This window comes from Anser anser (genome assembly GCF_964211835.1).
Source record: "Anser anser genome assembly, chromosome: 3".
Taxonomy (NCBI): domain Eukaryota; kingdom Metazoa; phylum Chordata; class Aves; order Anseriformes; family Anatidae; genus Anser; species Anser anser.
Genome location: NC_139722.1, coordinates 97,597,912 through 97,620,869, shown reverse-complemented (window position 1 = coordinate 97,620,869; position 22,958 = coordinate 97,597,912). Strand labels below are relative to the sequence as shown.

The window sequence follows — 22,958 nt, the reverse complement described above, 5'->3', positions numbered from 1 at the left end:
TATTTTCTGGTAGAAAGCAATCCTTGATAATAAAATGACATTTTGTCCATAGTGACTTTAAAATAGACCTGACAACAGAAACATCTTTTTTTGTTTGTTTGTTTTCCATATATTAGGGATGTACCATTATAAGCGGGGATTAGCCTGCTGAACAGCACAGTGCTCTGTAGTGTTACACTCTAGCAGCAAAGTGTCTCCTGCAGGGGGTAAAACATTCACCGTGGAGATAAGCTCTTCTGTCCAGTTCTTCAGGCAGATAGACCAGCAACATGCTCAGGAGCATTCATTTAGTAGTTACGCATGGGAGACGCGGATGAAAGGCATTAATACAATCTTGGAAAAGAACTGTTTCTTGTAAATTTGTGGTAGTAGCAAAATACTCCTAGGACTGGCGCGTGCAATGGGGAAAAGGCCTATCTATCTGGTTTGCGCTCTCTACATGCCACAGATCAAAATAAAACTGAACAAGGAAACCCACTAGACTGGCCTGAAGGTCCCTGAAACCCTGGTGAGGCTGAGCTCCATCCTGGCCTCAACCTGAGGTGCAGGAGTTGACCGCTGTGTAACCTCTTCAGCACCAGAGCAGCTGGATTGAATGGTATTTCCTTGGGTGAGGGAGGGAAACATGAGGAAAGGATCCAGTAGCCATTGGAGATGTAAAATTAAAATGAATTTTGGTCATTTTAATAAATATATATCAAGGAAATCTCACTTTACTACAACAACACATTAGTATACAAGCATCTAATATTTAAGCTTAAAACATCAAGTGTTTATCAAATATTGGAAAAGAGCAGACATTACTAGACTATCTGGGTATAACACAAGAAAAATCATTTTTTTTTTAATTGGTCCTTGTGGACAAATGTCTAAATGATGATCCTACTCATACACTGTATGAATGAGATCTATATTTAATATTATTATTATTAATAAAAAAGCTTCTGTCTTGGAGAAATCAGGTGGGATTTGCACTTTCTTTATCTGTCATTCTTCACAGCGATAACCCTTACACACCTGCCAGTTCCCACTCACACGACGGCGCAAAGGTTATCACTGAGTTACATCCTAGATGTTCTCCTGGGGTCACCTTGGCTGGGAGGGGGGACCACTTTCCTGCGACCACTGCACTTAACTCATAAAAGCTGCCTGGGCTGCAAACCTGACCGTGGGGTGTGCATGCTGCCCAACCTAACCATGGCCCACTAGGACCAAGGCTGAGCTGTGAAGCCCTGGTGCTCTGCGAGGCGCCCAGCTTGGCCACAACCCACAGACCTGCCAATGCTTTGGTGCCACTGGCTCCGGCACCACACCAGGGACAGCCTGGGGACAGGACCCCTGGGTGCCTACGTGGAAGTGAATGTCCCCACTGGACATGAACTGAGGTGGGAAGGTGTCACTTGGATCTGTGATTCTGTGGGAACAGGCAGCTATTATGAGTCCACTGTGGCTTGGATGTGGCTACTTTGCCGAGCACATCCTGCAGGTTGTTATGGGGACTGTGGGAACTAATTAATTTGGTAGATCTAAGACCCACAATACTCTCTGTCCAACCCCAACAAATGCCTTCTGGGCATTTTAAACAGCACACTTTTGGAATCAATCTACCTACGGATGACTAAACGTTGTCCTTAGCCACTGAAATCTCAGCTCATTTCTCCAAAATGTTCTTTTTTAAAATTAAAACCCTTACATTCATTCAGATAAAATCATGTTTATCGCCACATTATTGATTAACTAACATTGTGCTTTTTGTTTCCTGTTGTTGTCTTTTTTAAATCAACAGCAAAAGTAATATAAAAACTCCCGCATGCTTTTGCAATCTAAAAGAGAGGAATTATGCGAAACAGAATAAAGTATAAAACATGCCACTGGTTCATGAACTTCATTATACGAAGAAGGAAATAAAAGAGCCCCAGCAACAGACAGTTGCCATAGAAACACTCAAGCATCGAATGCTTGTTTACAAGAGACATCTCTCTATTGTTTCTTAAATCCCTTCCTAAGGATGGCAAATCAAAAAGCAATTGAGCATCAAAAAGGAAGAACAGAGATGTTTGAATAGGAAGTTGAACTCAGTACTTCAAAGGTTAAAGGTTTCTAATAATATTGATCCACCCTGTGTTGTTGTGTTGTTTGTTTTTTTTGTGGTTTTTTTTTTTTTCCTCTGCTTAGGTTAAATCCCTGCTGTATCACTGATTTATACTTAATTTTCACGCTGGCAAAAATTAAGACAAAAAGTAAGGCACCAAAAAAAAAACCTGCCCTGTATAACAACAAGCCTCATTAGTTACTACAGCCGAGGTGAAAACGTGCAAGTACTTGAGCTGCATGTTGTGTTTCTGATTAAGATCCCATAAACAGGTTATTTCCTTATGCTATGTCCCATTTTGTCAGTTGAACGAGACGCTGAATCCAGGAATTCAGAAGTATCAATACAAAATGTAAGGATGGTTTATTCCCAGTCCACATAGCCAGTCCTTTGTCAGAACAAACACCGAGTTACAAGGAGCACATCACCCTTGCTGGTAGCATCAATTTGTTTACCAGACTTCTAATTCCTTAGTAAACAGAATGGAGGTTCTTCTTAATTAATGGCAGACTTCTTGGGGGCGGGGATGTATAAAACGATATGTTTTCCCCATCTGGCTGATTGGTATTTTCAGTAACAAAAGCTGCACCATAGCCACACAGACTACAGTGCTAAGCGGTAACGCAACTGCGTTCTTTATGATAGTCTCCATACTTATAAATAGCCCGCTGATGCAGATCATAGCGACGCTCTCTGCAATCTGCTCTCCAGTCATTTAAAACTACGTGTAATGTTTGTGGCATGATTGTATCATTTGTAGAAAACTATAAAAAATCCATTCAAAATAAAAATCTGATAGACAAACGAACATGCTGCGCATGCTTCAATGGAGCAAGAAAGATGCCTCATATTTTACTTCCTTTGCTGCAGCACATTTTATTACTTGGTAAAGATTCCTTTTTCCTTAAGCATTTTTTCCAAGATTCACTTCCGTTGCTCTTGTCATTACATCCAGTCTCAAAATAGTCATAAAATTTGCCTTTACATTCGGGAGCATGGGTGCCTCTTACAGGTTCACAGTTTAGGGGGGCACTGTCTCGCTCAGGTTCGTTACTGCCTTTCTCGTCAGCAAATTTTGCCTTTTCCTGATTACCGTGAGGCCTGCCATTGGTGACGAATATTTCGTTAGCGGGTATCTGGTCGTCGCTCCTGTAAGAAGGGGCACTGCCAATGTCATAATCCACCTGCTGGGAACAGCTGGGCAAAGAAATGGGGGAAGAGGAGGAGGAAGAGGAGGAAGTATTTTCTGTACTGGCACTGACCGAGTAGGGTAGGTTTAAATAGTGACTGCCACACTCTTGATAGAAGCAGCACGTGTGGATCTTCTCGTACTCCTCCTTGGCCATGCGGAGACGTTTTCTGTACGGACAGTCCTGAGGCACGAACCACTCCTGTGGTGAGGTGCCACCAAAGGAGCAAGCAGAGAAGCACCAGTTGTTCTGCATGATGATTTCTCCGTGGATTCGCTTCATTAAGTTGTTGATGAGGACGGATCTCCGCAGGTAGACTTCAGGGTCGTCAATGAACTTCAGCTTTTCCAAAGACATGTAAAGAATATGGGCCCGCTCCTCAAACACTGAGATTGTCTGAAAATGCAAAAGACAGAAGATACAGAACTGAAGTCAACCAGTTTTGCTCCAGGCAAGAGAAAGAAAATGAAGCATAGTATTCACTCCATGTCACTGCTTTTCTCATCCTCTTTCTCAAGCACCTAGAAGTGGCTTCCCATTTTGCACACCCGCATGACTGGGGACCTGCTTTTTCTTGTCCACAGAACACCCCGGGCTGAGGTGTAACCCCGTTATACACCCAGAGGCACAAACCCAGGGTGGGAGAGTGAAATCCCAATCTGGCTCTTTACTTGCATCTGGGGCTTAATCATAAATTTGTAGTGCAGTTTTGCTCCAGTCATGGGGGGGCTCTTTGATGTAAGCGGACCCGATCCCATCCCCTGTGGGGCTTTACAGAGCCCTGAAGCCAGGTGAAGGTCCCTCCGTGTGGCCTCTCTGCAGCACGGACCGCCAGAGGTTTGTGAGACGTGGCCGGCAGCAAGTGCCGGAGCAGCTAATCCACCGCCAGCGGGAGAGGCCCTCCAACCAGGAGGCCTCCACATGCCATGCTCTCGACCACTGCTCTTGTGTACAAAAACGCAAGCAGGGAGGGAGGCAGGGAAAAACCCATCTCAAAGCATTGCAGCATCTGGAGAGCAGCTGCTGGCCCGCACACTACACCCTGCGCTCCATGGGACCGATGGGAATGCGGGTAGGCAGGGACAAGGTCAGGAAACGAAGAGGGGATGGGGATTTGCAGAAATCCTGGCCAGGAGCCTGCAGATTCGTTCCCCCTGCCACGGTCCTTCCAGGACTCCCTTTCTCGGCACTGGCAGCGGGAGCAGGTTACTGCCCCCGGGAGGCCCTGGGATCTGCACTGTAATCGCTACCCTGGGAATCAAAATAGAGAGGGGGTAATGCACGCTACTGTAAGCAGCATTAACTAATTTTCATTTTTAGTAAGAATTTGGTTTGCGTAGGAGGAGAGAAGCACATCACAAAGAGAGGCTGCTCTAAATCCCCCCCATCTGTGGCTTGATCATTCTTCCCTTTCCCACATGGTTACAGCATTTTTGCAGAGTGGAAGTCGTAGCTATGAGGACTGAAAGCGCTTAAAGCACAGCTGCTTTTCACATCCATTCAGCTCTCCTCAGCCCTCCAGCTCTTTCCACAGCCTGGGCCTGGCTGCAGGGCTCAGAAGCAGCACAGCGCCTCGTAAAAACAAAAATTGGCCATGTTTCCAAGCAAGTTCACAGCCGAAGCTCTTCTTTGTTAGAGAGAATAATTCTCTATAATAAAAGACCCATTTTGAATTATATTAACCCTACAGGTTAACCTGCGTCCTTTACATGTGCTGTAGTAACTGACAGGGAACCCTTAAAAGCCTTGAGCACGCGAGGATCATCCTGGAGATAGGTCCTGGAGAGCCACCAGCAGGAACCAGTCATCAGAGGCCTTCTACCACGAGTGGTCACCAGCAGCCCTGGAGATGGGCATTGGGGCCTACGGGACAAACCACCGGAGAGTGTAATGCTCTCCTTGCTGGGCAGAGGAGGCACAGAAAGCGTACAAAATTCAAAATAATCTGGGGGGAATCCTCCCTCCCCCACATCTCTGGGTTGCAAAGTAGGGGGGATATCTGTGCTGGACAGCAGGGCCTGGTGGCCCAGGGTTTCTGGCGTGATAGGTGTCTACAACAGCCCAGGAGTCTGAGACAGGCCTCTCTCGCCAACACCTCTACAATGCTTTTAGGTGCTATTAGAAAGGGACAGGCAATGACTCCTCTGCTTTGTGAGGAAAAAAATCACTAATGCAAAAAATCCACCAATCTATCCAAGGAAAAAACTGGCCGAAATCAGAGAAAGGTGTGACACGTGGGAGACACGCTTGCTAAACATAGGCCATTTTTTGCCACCCTCGTTGCTCTCTTCATTGCTCCGGGTGCAGACCGAGCACCTTCTGTAGTTAACGGTGGGGCAGTTTTCCACCTGCCGGTCAATCACTTATTCCCAGCTGAGGCTCTTCGTAGCTGAAAATTCCTTCGGCTGCTCTAAGGTCCAGCTCAACGTTATGGCCGGCTTCTCCTCCAGGACAGCAGTCGGGGCTGACCTCCCCACCCGGCACCATGGCAGGGGAGAGGCACTACACCCTCCACTCGTCCCGGGAGGTTGCCTCCACGGTGTAGGGAAAGGTCATGGAGGAGCCTCAGTGCTCTGCACCTAGTGTCCATCTCCGGGGCTCTGGCGGCACTGCCACCTTCTGCGAGCGGGGCTTCCAGCAGAGCGGGGCGCATCCTGTCCTCTCCACCTGCACCAGTGACGGGGCAGTGCTGGGACCCGGTGGGATGCTGCGAGGCAGGGGGGGTGTCCTGGGGGTGTCCCAGGGGTGTCCCAGGGCACAGGACATCCTCAAGCACGTCAGTCCCGGTGTTGGGCTCCTCACAGGGCTGCACCCCTGGCGAATAAGAGCACCATGTCTCCCAGAAAAAAAGTCAGATTTCAATTTACGTATTCACCGGCCTGGGAAACAGCTGCTCTAATCCCTCCCTTGACGGCTTTCGTTAAAAAAAAAGAAAAATTCTTTCACTTACTAATCTGTTCTTTCAGAGTTATTAGCTTTTTAATAAACAGGATTAAATACCGAAGGAGCTCGTACTCCCTTTTCGAGTCATTCTGCGTCTCCAGAGGCTCTCTAGCCCATCTGGGGCACAGGGAACCTGCTGGTATTTTCTCCCCTGCAAAAAGTTTGGAGTGAATGGGGAATTGTGGGCCCTTCTTATTTACTTTCGTTCTTCATTTCTGGTGTTCAAACCCTACAGAACTGCTTCTGTACGCATGGTATAAACTATCTAAGAACAAAAGAATCTGGAAAAAAAAAAGTTATTCTGAGCATTCACACTTAGAGTTGTTATAAATGCAGAAACGCCTTTGCTTCCTAGGCAGTTTGCTGACAACAAAACAATAAATGTGAGCAAGCGACAACTATTTGTTTCTGGGCAAACAGCTGGATCGCTCCCCTAATTTCAGCAGAGTATTTCAGCCTTCTGGAAACGGGTCAACGACTGGTGCTAAGCCTCTGAAACTCGGGGTGAAAATAACGGCTATGAGAAAACATACTTTATGCGCACAGCTGCCGAGCGGTGGATGGAAATCCTCTTCTTCCACATATTTCCTTTTAAAGTATGTGATCTTGGATGTCGCTACAGGATCTGAAATTCCCCTGTAATGCGATCCTGCGGGCAATAAATCAGACAGGACAAACGACACGCGGTTTGCCGGAGGTCCTCCAACCCAAATCCTTTTTTTCCCGATGAGGGGAGCCCGCTGCCGGGGCTGCGAGTGGGGAGAGGGGACAGGACGGGATGGGGGGCCGTGGGATGGGATGGGGGGCACACGGGACAGGATGGGGCAGGGTGAGGGGCCATAGGATGAGATAGGACAGGATGAGGGGCCACGGGATGGGACGGGGGGCACATGGGATGGGACGGGACGGGATGGGGGGCCACGGGACGGGACGGGATGGGCACGGGACGGGACGGGACCTACCTGAGGAGGGGGTCCCGGTGGCTGGCGGTGCCGGAGCGGTGCCGGGGGCTGCGGTGCCGGTGCCGGTGGCGGTGGCGGTGCGGCCGCAGGCGGGCGGCTCCCAGAGGGCTCGGTAGGCGGCGAGGTCGGCGGCTCCCTCGGCGGCGCTGGGGCGGCCCAGCCGCTGCATGGGCAGCACCAGGGTCATGGCGGGGGCCGGATCCTGCGAGCGAAGCGGCGCCGTGAGACCCCGGCCCCAGGACCCCCGGCACCCCCTCCGGACCCCCGACACTCCGGGCACCCCTCCTGCTGGCCGGCCGCCCTCCTGCCGGGCGCCTGTCTGCAATGTTACCATCGCCGTCATCATCATATTAATATTATCATTATTATTACTATTAGTACTATTATTACACTGTGATTATTTTGCCTTCCCGCGGCCGGAGACGGAGCCGAGCTCTCTGCCACAAAGGGCGCGGGGGCCCCGCTCCCTCCGCCGCCCCCGGCCCCGGCCCCGGCCCCGGCCCCATCCCGGACCCCATCCCCGTCCCGTCCCGTCCCGTCCCGTCCCGCCCCGCTCACTCGCTGCCCGGCTCGGCTCACTCGCTGCCCATTCTCCTCCTCCTCCGCAGCTGGCTCTGCCCGGCTCTGCCCCGCCGGGAGCCGCAGCCCGGCACCGGGAGGAGCGGAGGGGGGGGGTCGGGGCCGGCCGCCCCCCGGCGCCGGAGGGAGCAAAGTTTGAGCGAGGGGCAGGGGACGAGCCCGCAGCCACCCACTTCTTGGCAGAGAGCGCGGAACAATGCGCCCAGAGCCGGCCCCTCCCTCCCTCTCCTCCTCCTCCTCCTCCTCCTTCTCCTCCTCCTCCTCTCCCCGAGGAAGAGGGATGCGGTTCCCCTTCGCGCAGCCCCCCCGGAGGAAGGCCCGCAGGTGGGCAGGTGGGATCCCAGCGCTGGCTTGCGGTACCGGCTAGAGGCAAAAAAAAAATAAAATAAAATGAAAATAAAACAACAAACCGCAGCAGGAGAGGGAGGAAAATAAACCATCCGCATCTGCCGCTTGGCTCCCCAAGTCCGGGAGGGAGGCACGGGGCTGCTGCTGGGCTCGGGTTTTCGGCTCCCGCACCCGCGGGGCTGCCCCCCTGCGCCCCACCGAGGCAGAAAATGGGAGAGGAAGGGAAGCAGGCTGAAATCCCCCAGCCTTCTGCCCCAGTAAAGGCCACCCTGCAGATGTACTGGAAGACGCCCAAGCCCCTTCCTCCTCATCGATGTATTATTTTGTAGCTTAAAACATGCTTACGAGCAAGGAAACCTGCCCTATGTGAGACCCTCTGACATTTTCTCTCACGTTAATGCCCTCTTGCTTTCCCTGGGCAAAGAAAGAACGAGGCAGGGAATGACGAGCCACCAGGGAGGTAACCCGTGGCACAGCCGAGGTCCTGCATTTATTCCCCGCACCTTCTGTTTCCAGCTGAGTCCCGACGCACGGAAAGACTGCTCAAAACCACAAGTGGGTCAGGGCCAAAAGAAACAGCTGAGAAGCAGCTCAAAAGTCATGCATTTTGTGGCTGAAAAGGTTGGGCTGCTGTTAGAAAGCACCCATGGACTCTCCTCGTTAATCTGTGCCGAGGAATCGCTCCCAGGGAGACATCAATCTTCTGATGTTGGCCTGATGTCAACACTCAGTGCTCATCCTTGGAGAATAAGGGCTGGAAGAAACTCACCGCTGCGCTGGGAAAGTCAGGATTTCTTTGCTCCTAATGAGTTCAGCATCCCTTTGTGGAATTCTTTTATGAGAACAAAATTGGACTCGGAGCTGTCGACCATGCATTTTGTTACCATATTTCATCACAAGTAAGTCTTTCTGCGCTTAAGCAGAAACACACAGGAAGGAAGGAAGGAAGGAAGGAAGTGTTGGGATGCCTTCTGCACACTGCTGCTGATTTATCTCGAAAAAACTGACTTCTCTGGACAGCCTGTAAAGTAAATGAACTGCTTCTGCTATTTACAACATGCAAAATTAATAGAGGCAGGCCAGTTAACTTCCATAAACAGCTACTGTCCATGCACATTCGCCGTGTTTCCAAATGGAATAAAACCAAGGCATAAATAATAGAGCTTTCCGAGGAAGAAAAAAGAAAAGGAAAACCAAAACCCCAAACCAAGCTTGTGGGTCTGGGCGTGCTTTACAAAGCTGCAGAGGTGGCACTCAGCTACAAAATAAGCCCCATTTTGTAGCAGAGGAATTGTTTCAGTGCAGGGAAGCAGAGAACCAGCCTTTTTAAGAGGCTCCTGACGCTGGGCATGCTATTTGCTCTTGTTTGATTTTCAGAAGCGCTCACTGCCAGCTGCTGCAAATGAGTGGGAAGGGAGCTGCGGGTACGCAGCACGTCGGCAATCAGCCTCCTGCAAGGTGACGCTGGACACCGCAGAACCGAGAGCCTGAAGCACGAGGGGATGTTTCTGAGGCAGTGTGGCTGCACCCAGCCCAGAAACAGGACCTCTGGCTTTGCTGTGGGAGCTGCCGTGCCGTTTCTCCCCGTTACGGGCAGCAAAATCCCCTCCTGAGCGTTTTGCCAGAAGTCACACAGCAAATCAGTGTCAGAGCCAGAACCACATCATCCCCCAGCCGTAAGCCCAACCCATTTATAATACATTATCGTATGCAATGGAGGGATTTCATCAAAAATCCCATTCATTTCAATGAGACTTTGCAGAACAGCACACGCATTGTTGCATTTCCATTAACACCACTGGAAATAAAGGATGAAAGATGTACGTTTGAGCATACAATACATTTACTATACAAAATCACAGCGAAAGGTTGACACTCGGGGCTGGATTCAATTTTGAAAAAGCCATTTGGGAGCCTTGTGTGGGCTTCAGTGGCATGGAAGCCAGGCAGGGCTTTTTATTGAACCCAGCCCTCCATCCTTAGGCTACCACAATTTTTCCATTTTGCCAGCCAAATGCACGCAGTGCGAGGACACCCTGAGGCACATGCAGCAGCCCGAAGGTTAAAACGTCAAACTTTTTCCGTACGCAGCTTTACACAGCAAGACTACTACGCATTGCTGCTCTACTCCATTTGCTGGGTTTTCTCTCACTATTCCTCCAGAGCCATTATGATGTTAATGAGAGAACTGTAATGATGCCATTCACATTATAACAAGCCTGATGCTATGTCAGTGAAAAGGGCTTTTTATACACTTCCAGAATGCCTCGGAAAAAAAAACAAACTTAAATATAAAATGCTTGTTACCATAATGCTGCAGGTCTTACAAGATCAAGAAAGACAGGGGAATAGACTTAGGATGGCCATTCCTTTCCTAACTCCTGGGTTTGCACCCAAGCGCTGCGGAGTTAGCACATATTCTGGAGCATTCTCAGTGCACAGCAACGTGGCTTAAGGAGAGACTTATGTCTCCTAGCTGTACGATGCCACTCTTAACATCTGGACTGACGTGCTTAGAAAATATAATTGCCATCAGCTTGGTAGCTGTTCCCTTCCTGGCATTATCTGAAATTCACACCACAGAAGCAATGGGAGTCCCCCGTGGATGAGACCCAGGCCCTAACCAAGCAAGTGGCACCCAGAGAGGAGGAGGGAAAGCCACAATCCAGCACCCAGACCAGTGCAGGAGCACGAAAAGTGACAAAACCAGCCATGCCCTGCACGCACTGTTCCAGCCTAACCTTACTGCTAACTCCCTGCTCTCTGCCACGCAGTTTGGGGGCCCCAACTTCCCTGCCGGAGGGCGGGTGCCCCGTGGGCAGCCACGTTGTGGAGAAGGGCACAGAGGCTCCCAGAGGAAAGCAGTGGATGCATGAGGACACCAGCAGGGACAACGGTGGAATGGTGACAGCTTGGGCAGAGCTGTGACAACCTGGAGTGTGAAATTAAAACCCTGCTGCCGGAGAGGTGGGGGGTGGCTGGGGGCTGACCGCAGCGCTGGATGGAGAAGAGGATGTGGGAGCTCGTGGCTGAGCAGATCGAGCTGGCCGATAGGCCTGGAGCTCGAGGAGGAGGAAGTGAGAAACAGAGATGGGAGATTAGGAGGGCCTTGATTGAAACTGGGTGAAATCTTCTGGGTGGGTGAGCACGGAGCTGCGGTAATGTTATGGAGGAAGCAGTGGGCACACTGGGGACACCGACTCACCGTGCACTGGGGAAATCAAGCCACGGTAAACGAAAGTGAAGAGTCAAAGGTGATCCCTGCACCCAGGGCTCTGGTGGCAAGGAGAAGGGTGAGGCCGCAAGCACTGGGTAAAGAGGAACAGCCCCTAGAATTAGCATTCGGCACATCAGTTGTGCTGAAGTTAATCAGAAACTGAAGTCGGAGTTCCAAGGGGCAGCTGGCAGCAGGAGGCCGCGAGGCTGTGCGGCTCCGGGCTGCGATGGCTTTCTGCTGCCTCAGCCTCACCTGGCTTCAGGAGCACATGTAGCACCGCAGGCGCGATGTGAGGGTGCAGCAAGATGGTTACGGCTGGCCGGAGTCCCCGGGCTGGTCGGGCAGCAGGTCTGGGTGCCAACAGGGTCAGTTCCGCTCCTCAGCCTGCTGAGGTACAGATAAACCACAGGCCTGCCAAGCCCACTGCTTTTCCCTGTATTTCTTGGCCTTCACTTCAGGGAAATTCAAGGAATCCACTGTTTTTTTCTTTCTTTCTTTCTTTCTTTTTTTTCTTCTTTTTTCCTTCAAGAAACAGACTTACTGCTCAGTTGAAAGGGAATTGACTCATAGTCTGAAATTGTGTCAAGATATATCCTTTCCATGAAAGTGTTTCAAAGGTATCTTCAGTTCCTTAACTTCTTTCCTAATTTGAATGGTACAAATCCAGATGCTCCAGTGTCTCTTCCGCAGGATGGAATTTCAAGCAAATATTTCTCTGCCTTTCCCAACTCCCACATGCTAAATATTTTTCTTTTAATTATTTTCAACTGAATTCTTCCCATAAAAACCTTCTGGAATTTCTTTGTCCCGGTTTGTCAGAGTTCCCCGGTTTTCTTAGCAAGCACACTTTCAGATTAAAAAAAAAAAAAAATCTTTTGAATTCCTAGCAGTTGTGTTTTCTTCTGCTTCTGGTTTCTATAGGAGGTTTCTATGCTGATAGCAGAGGTTTCCTTTTTTATGTCTTTCTTTGGAGGTACGTCACCTCCCGGTGCTCTTGAGGGCCTGTATGCAATGAGCTCCTAAATGGTGGTTGTAACAGTTACAGTTTGCACCAGAACTTGTGCAAGTATAGAAAATGCAAATAAATGTGCAAATTGTCCCCCCCCCCCCCGCCCCGGGCAGATCTGAAAAAGGTGGCATTAAGTTTAGTGCAGCCACCTCCTGAAGCGTGCGTGTCCTGCCTGCTCCAGGAGAACAATAAAGCTCCGTCGGTATTTATTCCAATAAGCGTAAATATTTTTTTCCAGTGTTCTTCGCCAAAACGTCTCGTACGCTCTCCACCTCCGCCCCGCTGGTGGCTGCGTGGCTCTGCCAGACGAGCAGAGCTCCCCGCAGGATTCAGCTCAGTTTGCCAAGCCAGGTCAGTGTCCCGGTGGTAAGCAGTGCTTCTGTGGCAAGGTGCGAGGGGCCGTGCGCCTCCGGCGGGCTTCCCTCTGCAACAGGTCTCGGCACTGAATAGGGGCCAGGTGTTGTTGCAGTGACCGAAGTCAGAGAGAAGACGGGGTTACACCACTAGGGCTGGTCTGAGGCAGCAAAGCCCTTCTGCTACATACGGAGACTTCCCGAATCCCAAGGCAGTTCTTGTTCTTTAAGAGGTACCAAAGAAAACCGCTTCCCCAGCTCGCTTTCGCTCCCGTGCAGCAGCGTACGCATGTCACCGGCATCATAAATTAGATGTTTTATGGGGTTAATTATATCGCCTTCTTCACTTTCTGTCTGCTGAAGAAAGTAAACAAAGCAAACAGAGAAGTGTTTGGGAACAAAGAGCGAGCTGTCTGCCACTGTGCCCTGTGCTACTTTCCACGAAGAATGACTGCTATTATTATTCTTTTACAAGTTTCCTTCTAAGGGAAATAAACACCAAAGGTAGGATTCCAAGGAAATGACTCACAAATATTGGCAACAGGCTCCGAAAATTGGATCCAGTCTTCGCAAAAGCCTTAAGCAGAATGCTAACCCATCTTATTGCAAAATAAACTTCTCCCATACGAGCCGCGCACTGGCTCTGTGCGTGTGTGCGCGCATGCATGTCAGGAAGCAGGGACCGGAGCGGCACAAACCATTTCACATCCCCCCCCCCTGCCCCTTCCCTCTGGGGCACGGCTCCTGGTGCCATTTTTAGCTGGAAGCTGGAAATTTTTAATAACTGCCTGAGTCATCCCCGAGAGCGTGCGGGAGGAAGGGGCCGTGCCTCACCTTGCCATGCAGCGCCTGCCCTCCCCGCCTGCAGCACCCGGGGGGCCAGCGGCCGATTCACTGCAAGGTGATTTACAAGGGCTGGCAAGCACTTCCACCCTACAGCTGTAAAAACGAGGGGCAGAGCGGGGAACAGATTTTTTTAATTATTTATTTTCCCCAATCCCCTGTCATTGCATTGGATTCAGCGGGGCGGGATCAGCCTGTAATAATCTGTTCCCAGACAGCGAGCTACCCGTTCAGATGTGCAGAAGGTAACCGTGCCCCATGACTCATATTTTATTTCTTAACCGGGAACCCTGGGAACCAGGAATGCAGACATTGGAAAATCAGACAGCTGAGCAAAATCAGTGTGGCAGGATTACCATCTGCAAACAGAATAATCTGCTTTGCATATTTATTTCTCAGCTGTTAAAAATTTTGAGTCACAAATGTATTTTCTGTATCACTTGTAATGCAGACGTCCGAAAGCGCTACTGCTCGCTCATGTTACTTTTGGGGGTTTGTTTGTTTTGGTTTTGAAAATGTAAATTCGGTTAGACAAGAGCAACAAAAACTGCAAATCTTGCACCAAATTCCTTTGCAGCTCGGTTCTTCTTAAATAAGGCTTTCAACTTAGAGAATCTGGTCCCCCTCTTCGTTCCCTTTGCAAAATCCTATTTAACCACTCCAAACCAAGCTGAAGTAAACAGGGACCCCTGTCTGGAGTCAGATTTTTTTTTTAGAAAGTCCCTTTACAGCACGCCTAATACTGACTGGCAGCCAAGTACCTACTTAAGACACTAAAGGCTGCATTAGTGGAAGTTTTGTTCTGGTTCATGGTCTCTGGCACTGCCAGGTTGTTTCTCAAGCCTATAATTCATTGAGTGCCCACCAGACGCTTTTTCCAGCAGGACACTTCAGGTGGGAATGGATTAGCCACTCACTTCTGTGCTCTGGGGACATCTTCCCAAAGACAGGCTTGCTGGGCTAGCGCCACAAATTACAGTTTTAATAGGAAATACCATATTTTGATGTAGAACTTCTTATTGGACTGAATTTTTTTTTTTCATCCCAAGACTTACAGCATTCAGATCAACGCTTACTAACACGGCTTCATCCATTTGTCTCCCAGTCTCCTTGTCTGTGCTCCGGTCTTCAGACTTCAGCATTACTGATCTTTAAAAGCAAGCAAACAAAATCAGATCTATTTCATCAAAATGTACAGGGCTTTATTTATTTTTCAATTAGCAGTGCAGAGTCAAAGTATTATTTAAAAAATAAATAAATAAAACCCTTTTGGTTCAGTGACTCCAACCTATTATTTAACAGTTAAGTGAAAGGCCATCTCTTACAATCAGGGAAAAACAACATAAAATACTCATATGGTATAAGTTAACCTTGCAACCAAGAAAAGTGAGAAAAAAAGAAGTCTGGTGCAAATGAAATTGAGGTGAGAAAACCAATGGAAGTAATGAGAGGGTTAATGTAAGATCAGAGACATTTACAAGAAAAGCACTCCTCTGCACAATTTGTCATTGCAAAAGCAAATGTGGCAGATTTTGACTGTCCTTGGACAGATATTCTGTTAGCATCGACGTTCAATTATTTAGATGGTGCTACAGAAAGTGATTATTCTTTTTACTTGAAAAGTAGCATAAAAAACATGAAGTTATTCTGATTTTCATTTAGCAATCCGTTCTGCAACATGTGTCCTCGTCGGGGCTAGGAGCGGTAGCGCCACTACTCACAGCAGCGGTTCTTCCTCTAGGACTGAAAGGCGCCCTTCATTCATGCTGTGTTTTTTGGGAGCACTCATTACTGCGAGGGTGGTGCAGTCCCAGGTGGATGATGCATGGATGGTCCTGGAATACATCAGAGCCCCAGGGGCTGGGGGGATGCCTGAGCTAAGCCCCGCAGAGCCCAGGGCAGCAGTTTTCTAGCTTGGGTGAGTTGTGGCTGGGGACTTGCGATTGCTGTTGTTTAAACAAAATTGTGCAGCAACACCTGCGATTTCAATGGAGTACACAAGTCCTCAAATTAAAAAAAAAAAAATAGAAAAAGGAAGATATGGGGAAGTGCTTGTGTATTACTCTATATCTCCACTTTACCTACAGTGTTGATACAGTATGGTATTGATACTCAGTACAGTGCCTACATCCACACCTGCCGTCACCTTCAGAAGCAATAATAAAGACACCGTATATGCTGCCCTTCTCAAGCATGCACCCAGGAGCTGAACAGAGACTTTTTTTTTTTTGCTAAAAGGAGAGATTTTTAAACTTCACTATCAGTTCATCCATCAAACCACCAAGAAAAACTGAATAATGATCAGCTTCGGCTCAGTTATTCAGTTGATTTATTTTGTCATTGCAATCAAGCTATAACAGGAACTCTGTAATAAAATTTAGATATCATCTTAAACTTCCAAAGTTTTCTGCTTGTTTGTTTGCTTGTTTGTTTGTTTTTGAGCTCTAACTTGGCTACTGTTCCACGATAATGAGTTAAAGATTCGTTTCCTTCCTACATCTGCTTCTGCTCGACACATTCCCGTTCACCATCGCTCTCTGTCACCCAGGCTCTCTGCTTCTCACAAGGACTTTCCTCGCCCCGCTGCCACACCAGCCCCGTTCCCCAGGCGCACCTCCCTCTGTGAGCAGTGTCACTGAGCACAACGGGACCGCTCAGCCCAAATAAAGCTGGCAAAGCCCAGCCCCGTGAATAAAAACTCAACCAGTCCAGAGACAGAAACGGCCTCAGAGAAACGTAGCAGGGCACCACGCCGAGAGGGACCAGCCCAACTCGAACGCCGCCAGAAGCAGGGGGCCAAGTTTCTGCTGCAGGCCTGGGAGAAGTTTGTGCAAGGTTACCCAAGATCACCCCGAGCTGGATGGGCGGCTTGCTGTCGGTAACGGGCTCGAGCAAGTCATTAGTAAGGGCTAGCGAAATACGCCCTGCTTTTCTTTAACATAAGGACATCTCAGCCTCCGAAGGATATATCATCTTAAAAAATAAATCCCAACAGCTAAAAATCTGGATGCTGAGAAATATAACATTCAATTACAAAGAAAATTATACGAGCCTCCTGTGTGTGGTTCTGCTCTCAAAAAGCATTAGCAGCTTCTTACGACTCCGCAGCAATAAGAGAGCAATTTCTTCACTTAGGGAAGCACAGTAAATCAGAAATAAAAGGTCCTCAACAAAAACATCTAGGCAGCAATTTCTAATCTGAGAGGCAGAAAAGGAGTTAAAAAAAAACAAAAAAACATAAGAGCATAGCCAACGATTGAGAAATAAATTGGTAGGAGAAATTATTCTGGGAGCCAGAGTGGGTCACAGTACGTTAAACTGCAGACAGCGTTTGTTGGTTTGTTGTCTGAAATTATTCCAAAAACAAAATTATTCCAAGAGAGAAGGATAAATATCCTTGAATAATCCAAACCAAAAATCAAATATAAAAGCAAGAGTATTACTTAGTTGGATCTCAGGTCTGTGTCATCTTGAAAGAATTAACCACTTGCCCAGGTTTTGCTCTCTGTTTGCTTTTAAGTACACAGGGAAAGAATTAGGGAACGTAGGGAATCAGGCTGGGCACTACAATTAAGTTTCTTATTCAGTTTATATAGTGTATGTGTTTTTAAACACAGTTGACTTTTTTTCTCCCCAGATCTGATCCTGGTAATACAGAACATACACCATGTTTCAAAGTATACTTGTACAGAGGAAGTGATCACTTCAGTAAAAGCCCAAAGTTAAATATATAAATTTGAACGCAGATTTCGGAACTGGGATTCATTCCTGGGGCCACTACACGCTGCAGCACGGTACCAAGCAGCAGCAGTCGGATTTACCCGGTAGCACCTCAGCAATTCCACATGCAGGTGTCAGCATCAAGGCTTGTGACAGCTCCTGAGCGCTCGCTGATCCTCGGGGTGCCAGGCCCCTCTCGGTCTGTGTGCTAGGAACTACACATCCACCATGAGGTTAAGAACAGAAGTAAATGTGTAATTGAAGAAACAAACTACTATTTCTGCTAAGTGAGCAACAATATAGTTTTATCAGAGAGTTTCACAAAATCTAAATGAATGGATTCACTCTTTATGCATTTTCATCAACGAAAGCGACCAAGCCAGTTACCTGTGGCCTGTGTGTGCTGCTCTGGGGCCCTCCTGGTGCGAAGCAGCGTAACGCATCCGCGCTTTGAATTCCACATTGAAAGATTTAAGCACCCGTATAAAGCTGGACTTTCATAGTTTTTAAATCTGTGAAGTGAACACCTTCATATGCATTTTAGAGGCTGTTGCTTTTAAGGTGACTTCTGTTTCAGTTGATAAAGCATCACGCAGTAAAGGTGGTTTAAAATAACTGAACGTGACCCCCTCTGTACGTACAGTAACTTACATTTGGGGGGTTAGCAGGCTGACACCGTTCTTTTCACACAGAGAGTTTCAAGCTAAGCAATTCCAGTATCCGCAAAGCATTTTCCTTCATTTTTATGCTGCCAAGGACTCTTATGGTCATACTTCTTTTTCTCCAACAATTCGCTATATTTGGAAATAAATTTATTAAAAAATCCTAAAGAACTGATGGATATAGAAAATCCTGTCTATGGGAAGCTGCAGATCTACAGACCTTCATCTTGTCCATGATATCTGAAGAGCTTAAACTTATCAGAAATCTTTCTGCAAATCTGCAATATTTCTGAGATTTAAAAACAAAAACAAACAAAAAAAACCCCACAACGATGTACTTCAATTCAAATCAGTTAAGGATTTCTTCACTTGTTTAGAGGCTATTTCTCAGTATCTGTAGGAGCATTATGGCTAAAATACATGAGCCAGCTACTCCTCCTACAGGTCAACACATTGATATCGTGGCTGTTCAGAAAATGCTTCTGGTGGCAGATTTTTTCAATGCCCCAGCCTGATGATAGGCAGCATGGTATTTCTAGAGGGAAATGAGCATTTTCTGCTCTCTGCTGCAGAAGAGATGAAGCTGTGATCTCATTTGTTTGCTTTCATTAAAGATCCTGTAAAACATTTTATAAGGGTAGGCTCATTAAACTCAAGGCTTTGGCCATATTCCAGCTCCATTACTACCTACCTGAAAATTTTCCTATTAAATTAGGATCAATGTATCTGTCTCCTCCTTTAAACTGGTGTGCAGCAGTGTCCTGAACTGCCAAGCACTTTCTAGGCTTCATCTTCAAACTGGCTCATTTCAGGGTTAGGTTAAGACTATCAATCCACTCACTTGACAGAGGACCATAGGCTACAATAAGTATTTGTAAAATGTTTCAATATACACTTTGAAGTGAAAAGCATAACTCTACATCGTACCCAGAAAAGAAACCAGGTAAGATTATGTGCAGTAACTTGATGAGAAATCTAGTGGATACCAGTGAAGGCTGAAGATCTAAGTACATACCATTACGATGTTGTAACGTTTTTAAAATCCACTCCTCACATAAACGACACCGCTATTTTTTGTGCAAGGCAGAAGCGTTTATCTCACAGTGGTTATATGTGATAAAAATTCATTGAATCGTTTTACGGCTTTTGTTCTTTGGAGTGCAGCATTTACTGGGGATGTTTAATTTGGATTGCCCAGAATGACAATGAACAGGGTAAGTGTATTCTGGTCTTCAGGCTCTTGATATAATAGATGTTATGCGGCATGTCTACCTTTTGAGAAAGCTTTCAGTGAAATGTTATGCATAATTAGAGAGGGTGGGATATGCACTAAGAGAAGAACAATTCCGTGAAATATTTCTGGCAGCGAAACGCTTGCCTAAGGGTGAATCAATCCATTCCACAGAAAAGCCAAAAACGAAGTGGAGGAGCAAATCTGCGTGTGAGATGTGCGGTGGCTTGGGTACCAGCATCCTTTATAAACGGTCTGGAAATGTCTGCTTTTGAATTACCTGCAGCTATTACCATCTCTCAGCTTTCTGGTGCTCCCACATCGGTCATGCACCACCACCCTTTCTCTCAAAGGGCTCTCCCAGGGTCCAAGCGCAGCTATCAGCAATCCTTCTACAGCGACTCCTGTCAGAAAATGCCTCAGGGCCATCTATGTCCTTGAAGCGGGTTGGGACAAGTGGTCTGGGGGTGGAAGGAGGGGGGAAAAAAAACAGAAAAAAAGAGGGATTGTTGTTGGAGGTTTAGGAGAACCCCCAAAATAACATCAAATGTGTTAAATGTATGTCATTTTAGATGGTGACATTCCCATATATCTTCTAATTGATTTTTTGAAAGGCTGAATTATACCAGAACCAAGTAGCAATTTCTATCCCATCAAAAGGACTCTCTGCGGTATTTCAGTGATATTTAGAATCAGTTCTGCCTGCCCCTGTGGATCTCACTTCTCAAGTTTTACAGGATTTTTTTCGAAGATGAGAAATGGTTGGACAAATTCCTTGCAGGCAACAGTCATCAATGCAAAATGCCTCCATATTCATAACAGTTGTGTTTTCTTTTCTTTTTTTTAAGGTGGTAGCTACAGGATGACATTTAGCTAAGTGTGGATTACCAGGGGAAGGACAACTCTGCTCCAGCTGAGCACTTCCACTCCCCTCCTTATGCTGGCACCAGTATTCATTTAAGCTCATATCCAGTCATACTGGTGAAGTGTCCTCACTGAAAACTGTTTTAAAATCTTGTTTGGCTTATTCTGATCCTTCAGTGGTTTGTTGATATTGACAAAAAGACTGCATAGCTGAGGCATTCAGCATACACATTCAGTACGTTGAAGCATAAGCAGAAAAGCATTCTCGTGTCTGCATCAAATGGGGAATTAAAGAGGATCCCCACCTCCCAGTCCCACACTTAGACCAACAAATACAAGTTGCTGGTCTTGCTCTCATCCTGATTTATTAAAGGGTGTGCTCAAGGTGCTGGAAACAGCCTGACTGCTATTTCCCAAGCAATGCTACTACTCTACAATACGCACCAGCTCTGTCGATGACAGAAATACATAGAAGTACTCCATCCCAACTGTCAGCTTGGCTGCATGCGTAACAGATGGGAGAGACTGAACGGTTAATGCTGTTACTTAGCCTGTTGGCCTGGCTTGCGTGCTCCTAAGTGTTTGATATTGTCTCAGAAAATTGCAACAAGCTTGTGTGATGGTTTGCCACTGGGGCTTAGACCTACTTTTTCATGACCTTTAGCCTCGCTGATTGCTTTGGAGCTTTTGTTAAATGGCTGATTAAATACCTCCCCCTCACCCTCCTTTTTTTTTTTTTTTTTCTTTTAATAAATATGAATGATGCCTATGTTCTATATCTCCCTGATTTCCTAAGAACGCCAGACATTTTCTGGTAAAGGCATTAATTAGCAAAGGCTTGTGTGACTGACATTTTAGTCTACTGGCACTTTAGGTCCCGGCATCAGCAGCTGAGAATGCTGTGATGTCAGGGAAATGTGTTCTTGACTCCAAAAAACAAATGGGATACAAATCTTGTCTCCTTTGGCAGATTTGCCCTTTCTTAACTGTTACGCCACTGCAACAGAACTGATATGACAAGATATAATAATTTAAGCTTTGATTACTGACCAATTACAATCTTTTATACCCTTATTATTTGTTGAGATGAATTGGTCTGGTATTCTTAATCCCTCTGTAGAGCTAACATTTACTTGTAAACAGTGGGCTACAGAGGTTGAACCATCTTCATCGTGGTTCTTGAAATAAGGACTTTCGCTAACAGCAATGAAGACAGAGTTTTCTTATTTTGCACCAACAGAATTAAAGGAGAATGTCTTTTTTTTTTTTTTTTGCATAATGAAATGAAATAATACAAAAGGCTATGGGGGGAGATTTTATTCTGCCTCTAAAATATACATATTAGTTCAACATGATTTTACACAAATTGACAAGAGGATTTTCATTATTAATAAGATGAAATGTAAGGCTTCTAATTAAGTGGAAAACAAACCACTGTAAACTACACTCAGAACACACAAACCTATTAGGTTTTGAATTTAATACTAAATCATTTATCTAACCCCCAGATGATTTGTTGCATGATCTTCCTTGATGATAATTTATTTAATTTGAGCATTTTTAGGCTTATTTGCTTCCTTCTATCCTTACTATTCTTAAAGCTGATGCAACAGCCAAAATTTTTAGACCCCTATGCTGAAATGTAGCTACTCAAAACGATTAGCAGGTAACAAAATGCCTTAGTACTGCTCCCATGAATTTTGGGATAGTGGAGTAATTTACAAGTAAAATGAAATGTCTAATATGAAGCAAGCACTAAATTAGACTCACACTGCTGGACTGTAGAAACAAAAACACCAGAGAGAAAATGAAGATTACAAATTTTAGCAGGAAAAATGATAAATAGCCCTTACCCACAGGAGTTTTGGGAAACAAGTAACTAGTGACTTCTAAGTGATTTTAAAATACTATCTAATGTGGAATTTGCCACACGAAGACGACTATTCAGAGAAAACCTTTGACAGGTAAAGGTGCATCTGCATAGAAATGATGCAATTTGGCTCTGTCTGAAGCAATTACTGTTGCACGGAAAGCTATTTAGCAACGAGGAGCATTACACCTAATTCTGCTCAGCTACGTACATGAAACATAGCAGACTGAAAGGTGCCACACATACAGCTGAAAGCTGAATTTGATTCACAGGGTGTATTAACTCTTCTTCACTGCTATCTTTGAGTAGAAAATGGCTGTTCATAAACAGTGAACAAGTACTACCATACTGACTACACATTTCATTTACTCTACCATGTTTTCACAGCTTCATAAATCCTCAATTTTTAAACAAATATCTGATAGTTCATATATTCAAGTTTTAATAGATCTTGCATCATCTGGAGAAAAACATTTGTGTTGTTTTTTTTTTTTTCGTTACATACAAGGGTACCAAGTGTCTTATGACATCTTCTAAATAATATGGACACAAAACAAATGCTCTTCTTGAAGTTTCTTAAGTACCAAGTATGTACCAGTCTCCATATGGAATGACAAGTTATTTTTAAGTGTATAGTCTTTTGAAAATGCCAGCCTTAACACCAGCAAGTACCACATTATCTTGTTTGTAGAAATCCTAGGATTTGCACAGATGGGTCCAGATGATCAGGATCACACAGCAATAAACATACCACTCTCTCTAGTTTCATCTTGTAAAAGTCACTGGGCTATGCTCGTTTCATCTGCAGAAATGGGAAGAAATGCTAGAAGCTCTTTCTCTTATGCCTTCCTAGCTTTAGGGTAGGAAAATATGCTTTAATTTTGTAACAATTCTTTTTTTTTTTTTTTCTGTGTATGCTAATACCTATTAAAATGTACACATATCCAGGCACATCCTAAAGCAGACCTGCCATGAGGGCCCAGAAAGCTTTTTTCTAGCATGTACTACAAAAATCATTAGAGGACAGTATAGAAGATCTAAGCTGGGTCACAGTGAAATTAGAATTGTTACTTAT

General features: G+C 46.2%; 1 protein-coding gene across 8 annotated transcripts; it reads right to left on the bottom strand.

Moving 5' to 3' along the window:
* Nucleotides 1-657: 657 nt before the first annotated feature.
* Nucleotides 658-13,660, bottom strand: SERTAD4 (SERTA domain containing 4). 8 transcript variants are annotated; one of them, XM_083829434.1, is made up of 5 exons: nt 13,528-13,660; nt 11,584-13,050; nt 7,188-7,389; nt 6,759-6,874; nt 658-3,678 (listed from the first exon to the last, which is right to left on the bottom strand). In XM_083829434.1, the coding sequence occupies exons 3-5, from the start codon at nt 7,372-7,374 to the stop codon at nt 2,938-2,940; spliced, it is 1,044 nt and encodes a 347-aa protein (XP_083685560.1). In that variant the 5' UTR covers nt 7,375-7,389; nt 11,584-13,050; nt 13,528-13,660; the 3' UTR covers nt 658-2,937. The 8 variants fall into 8 exon arrangements, with proteins under 8 accessions (XP_083685560.1, XP_083685562.1, XP_083685565.1 ...); XM_083829436.1 differs by having other exon boundaries at nt 11,584-13,047; nt 13,528-13,599; XM_083829439.1 differs by lacking the exons at nt 11,584-13,050; nt 13,528-13,660 and adding exons at nt 4,992-5,145; nt 7,746-8,084.
* Between the last annotated feature and the right edge of the window lie 9,298 nt (nt 13,661-22,958).

Bases quoted from the DNA above. Each gene is read 5' to 3' on its own strand.
- SERTAD4 (XM_083829432.1), bottom strand. From the start codon at position 8,425: ATGAGGAGGAAGGGGCTTGGGCGTCTTCCAGTACATCTGCAGGGTGGC. The intron at 6,875-7,187 runs GTAGGTCCCGTC...TATTGCCCGCAG, and splicing joins CACCGGGACCCCCTCCTCAG to GATCGCATTACAGGGGAATT. The intron at 3,679-6,758 runs GTATGTTTTCTC...TTGCATTTTCAG, and splicing joins TCGGCAGCTGTGCGCATAAA to ACAATCTCAGTGTTTGAGGA.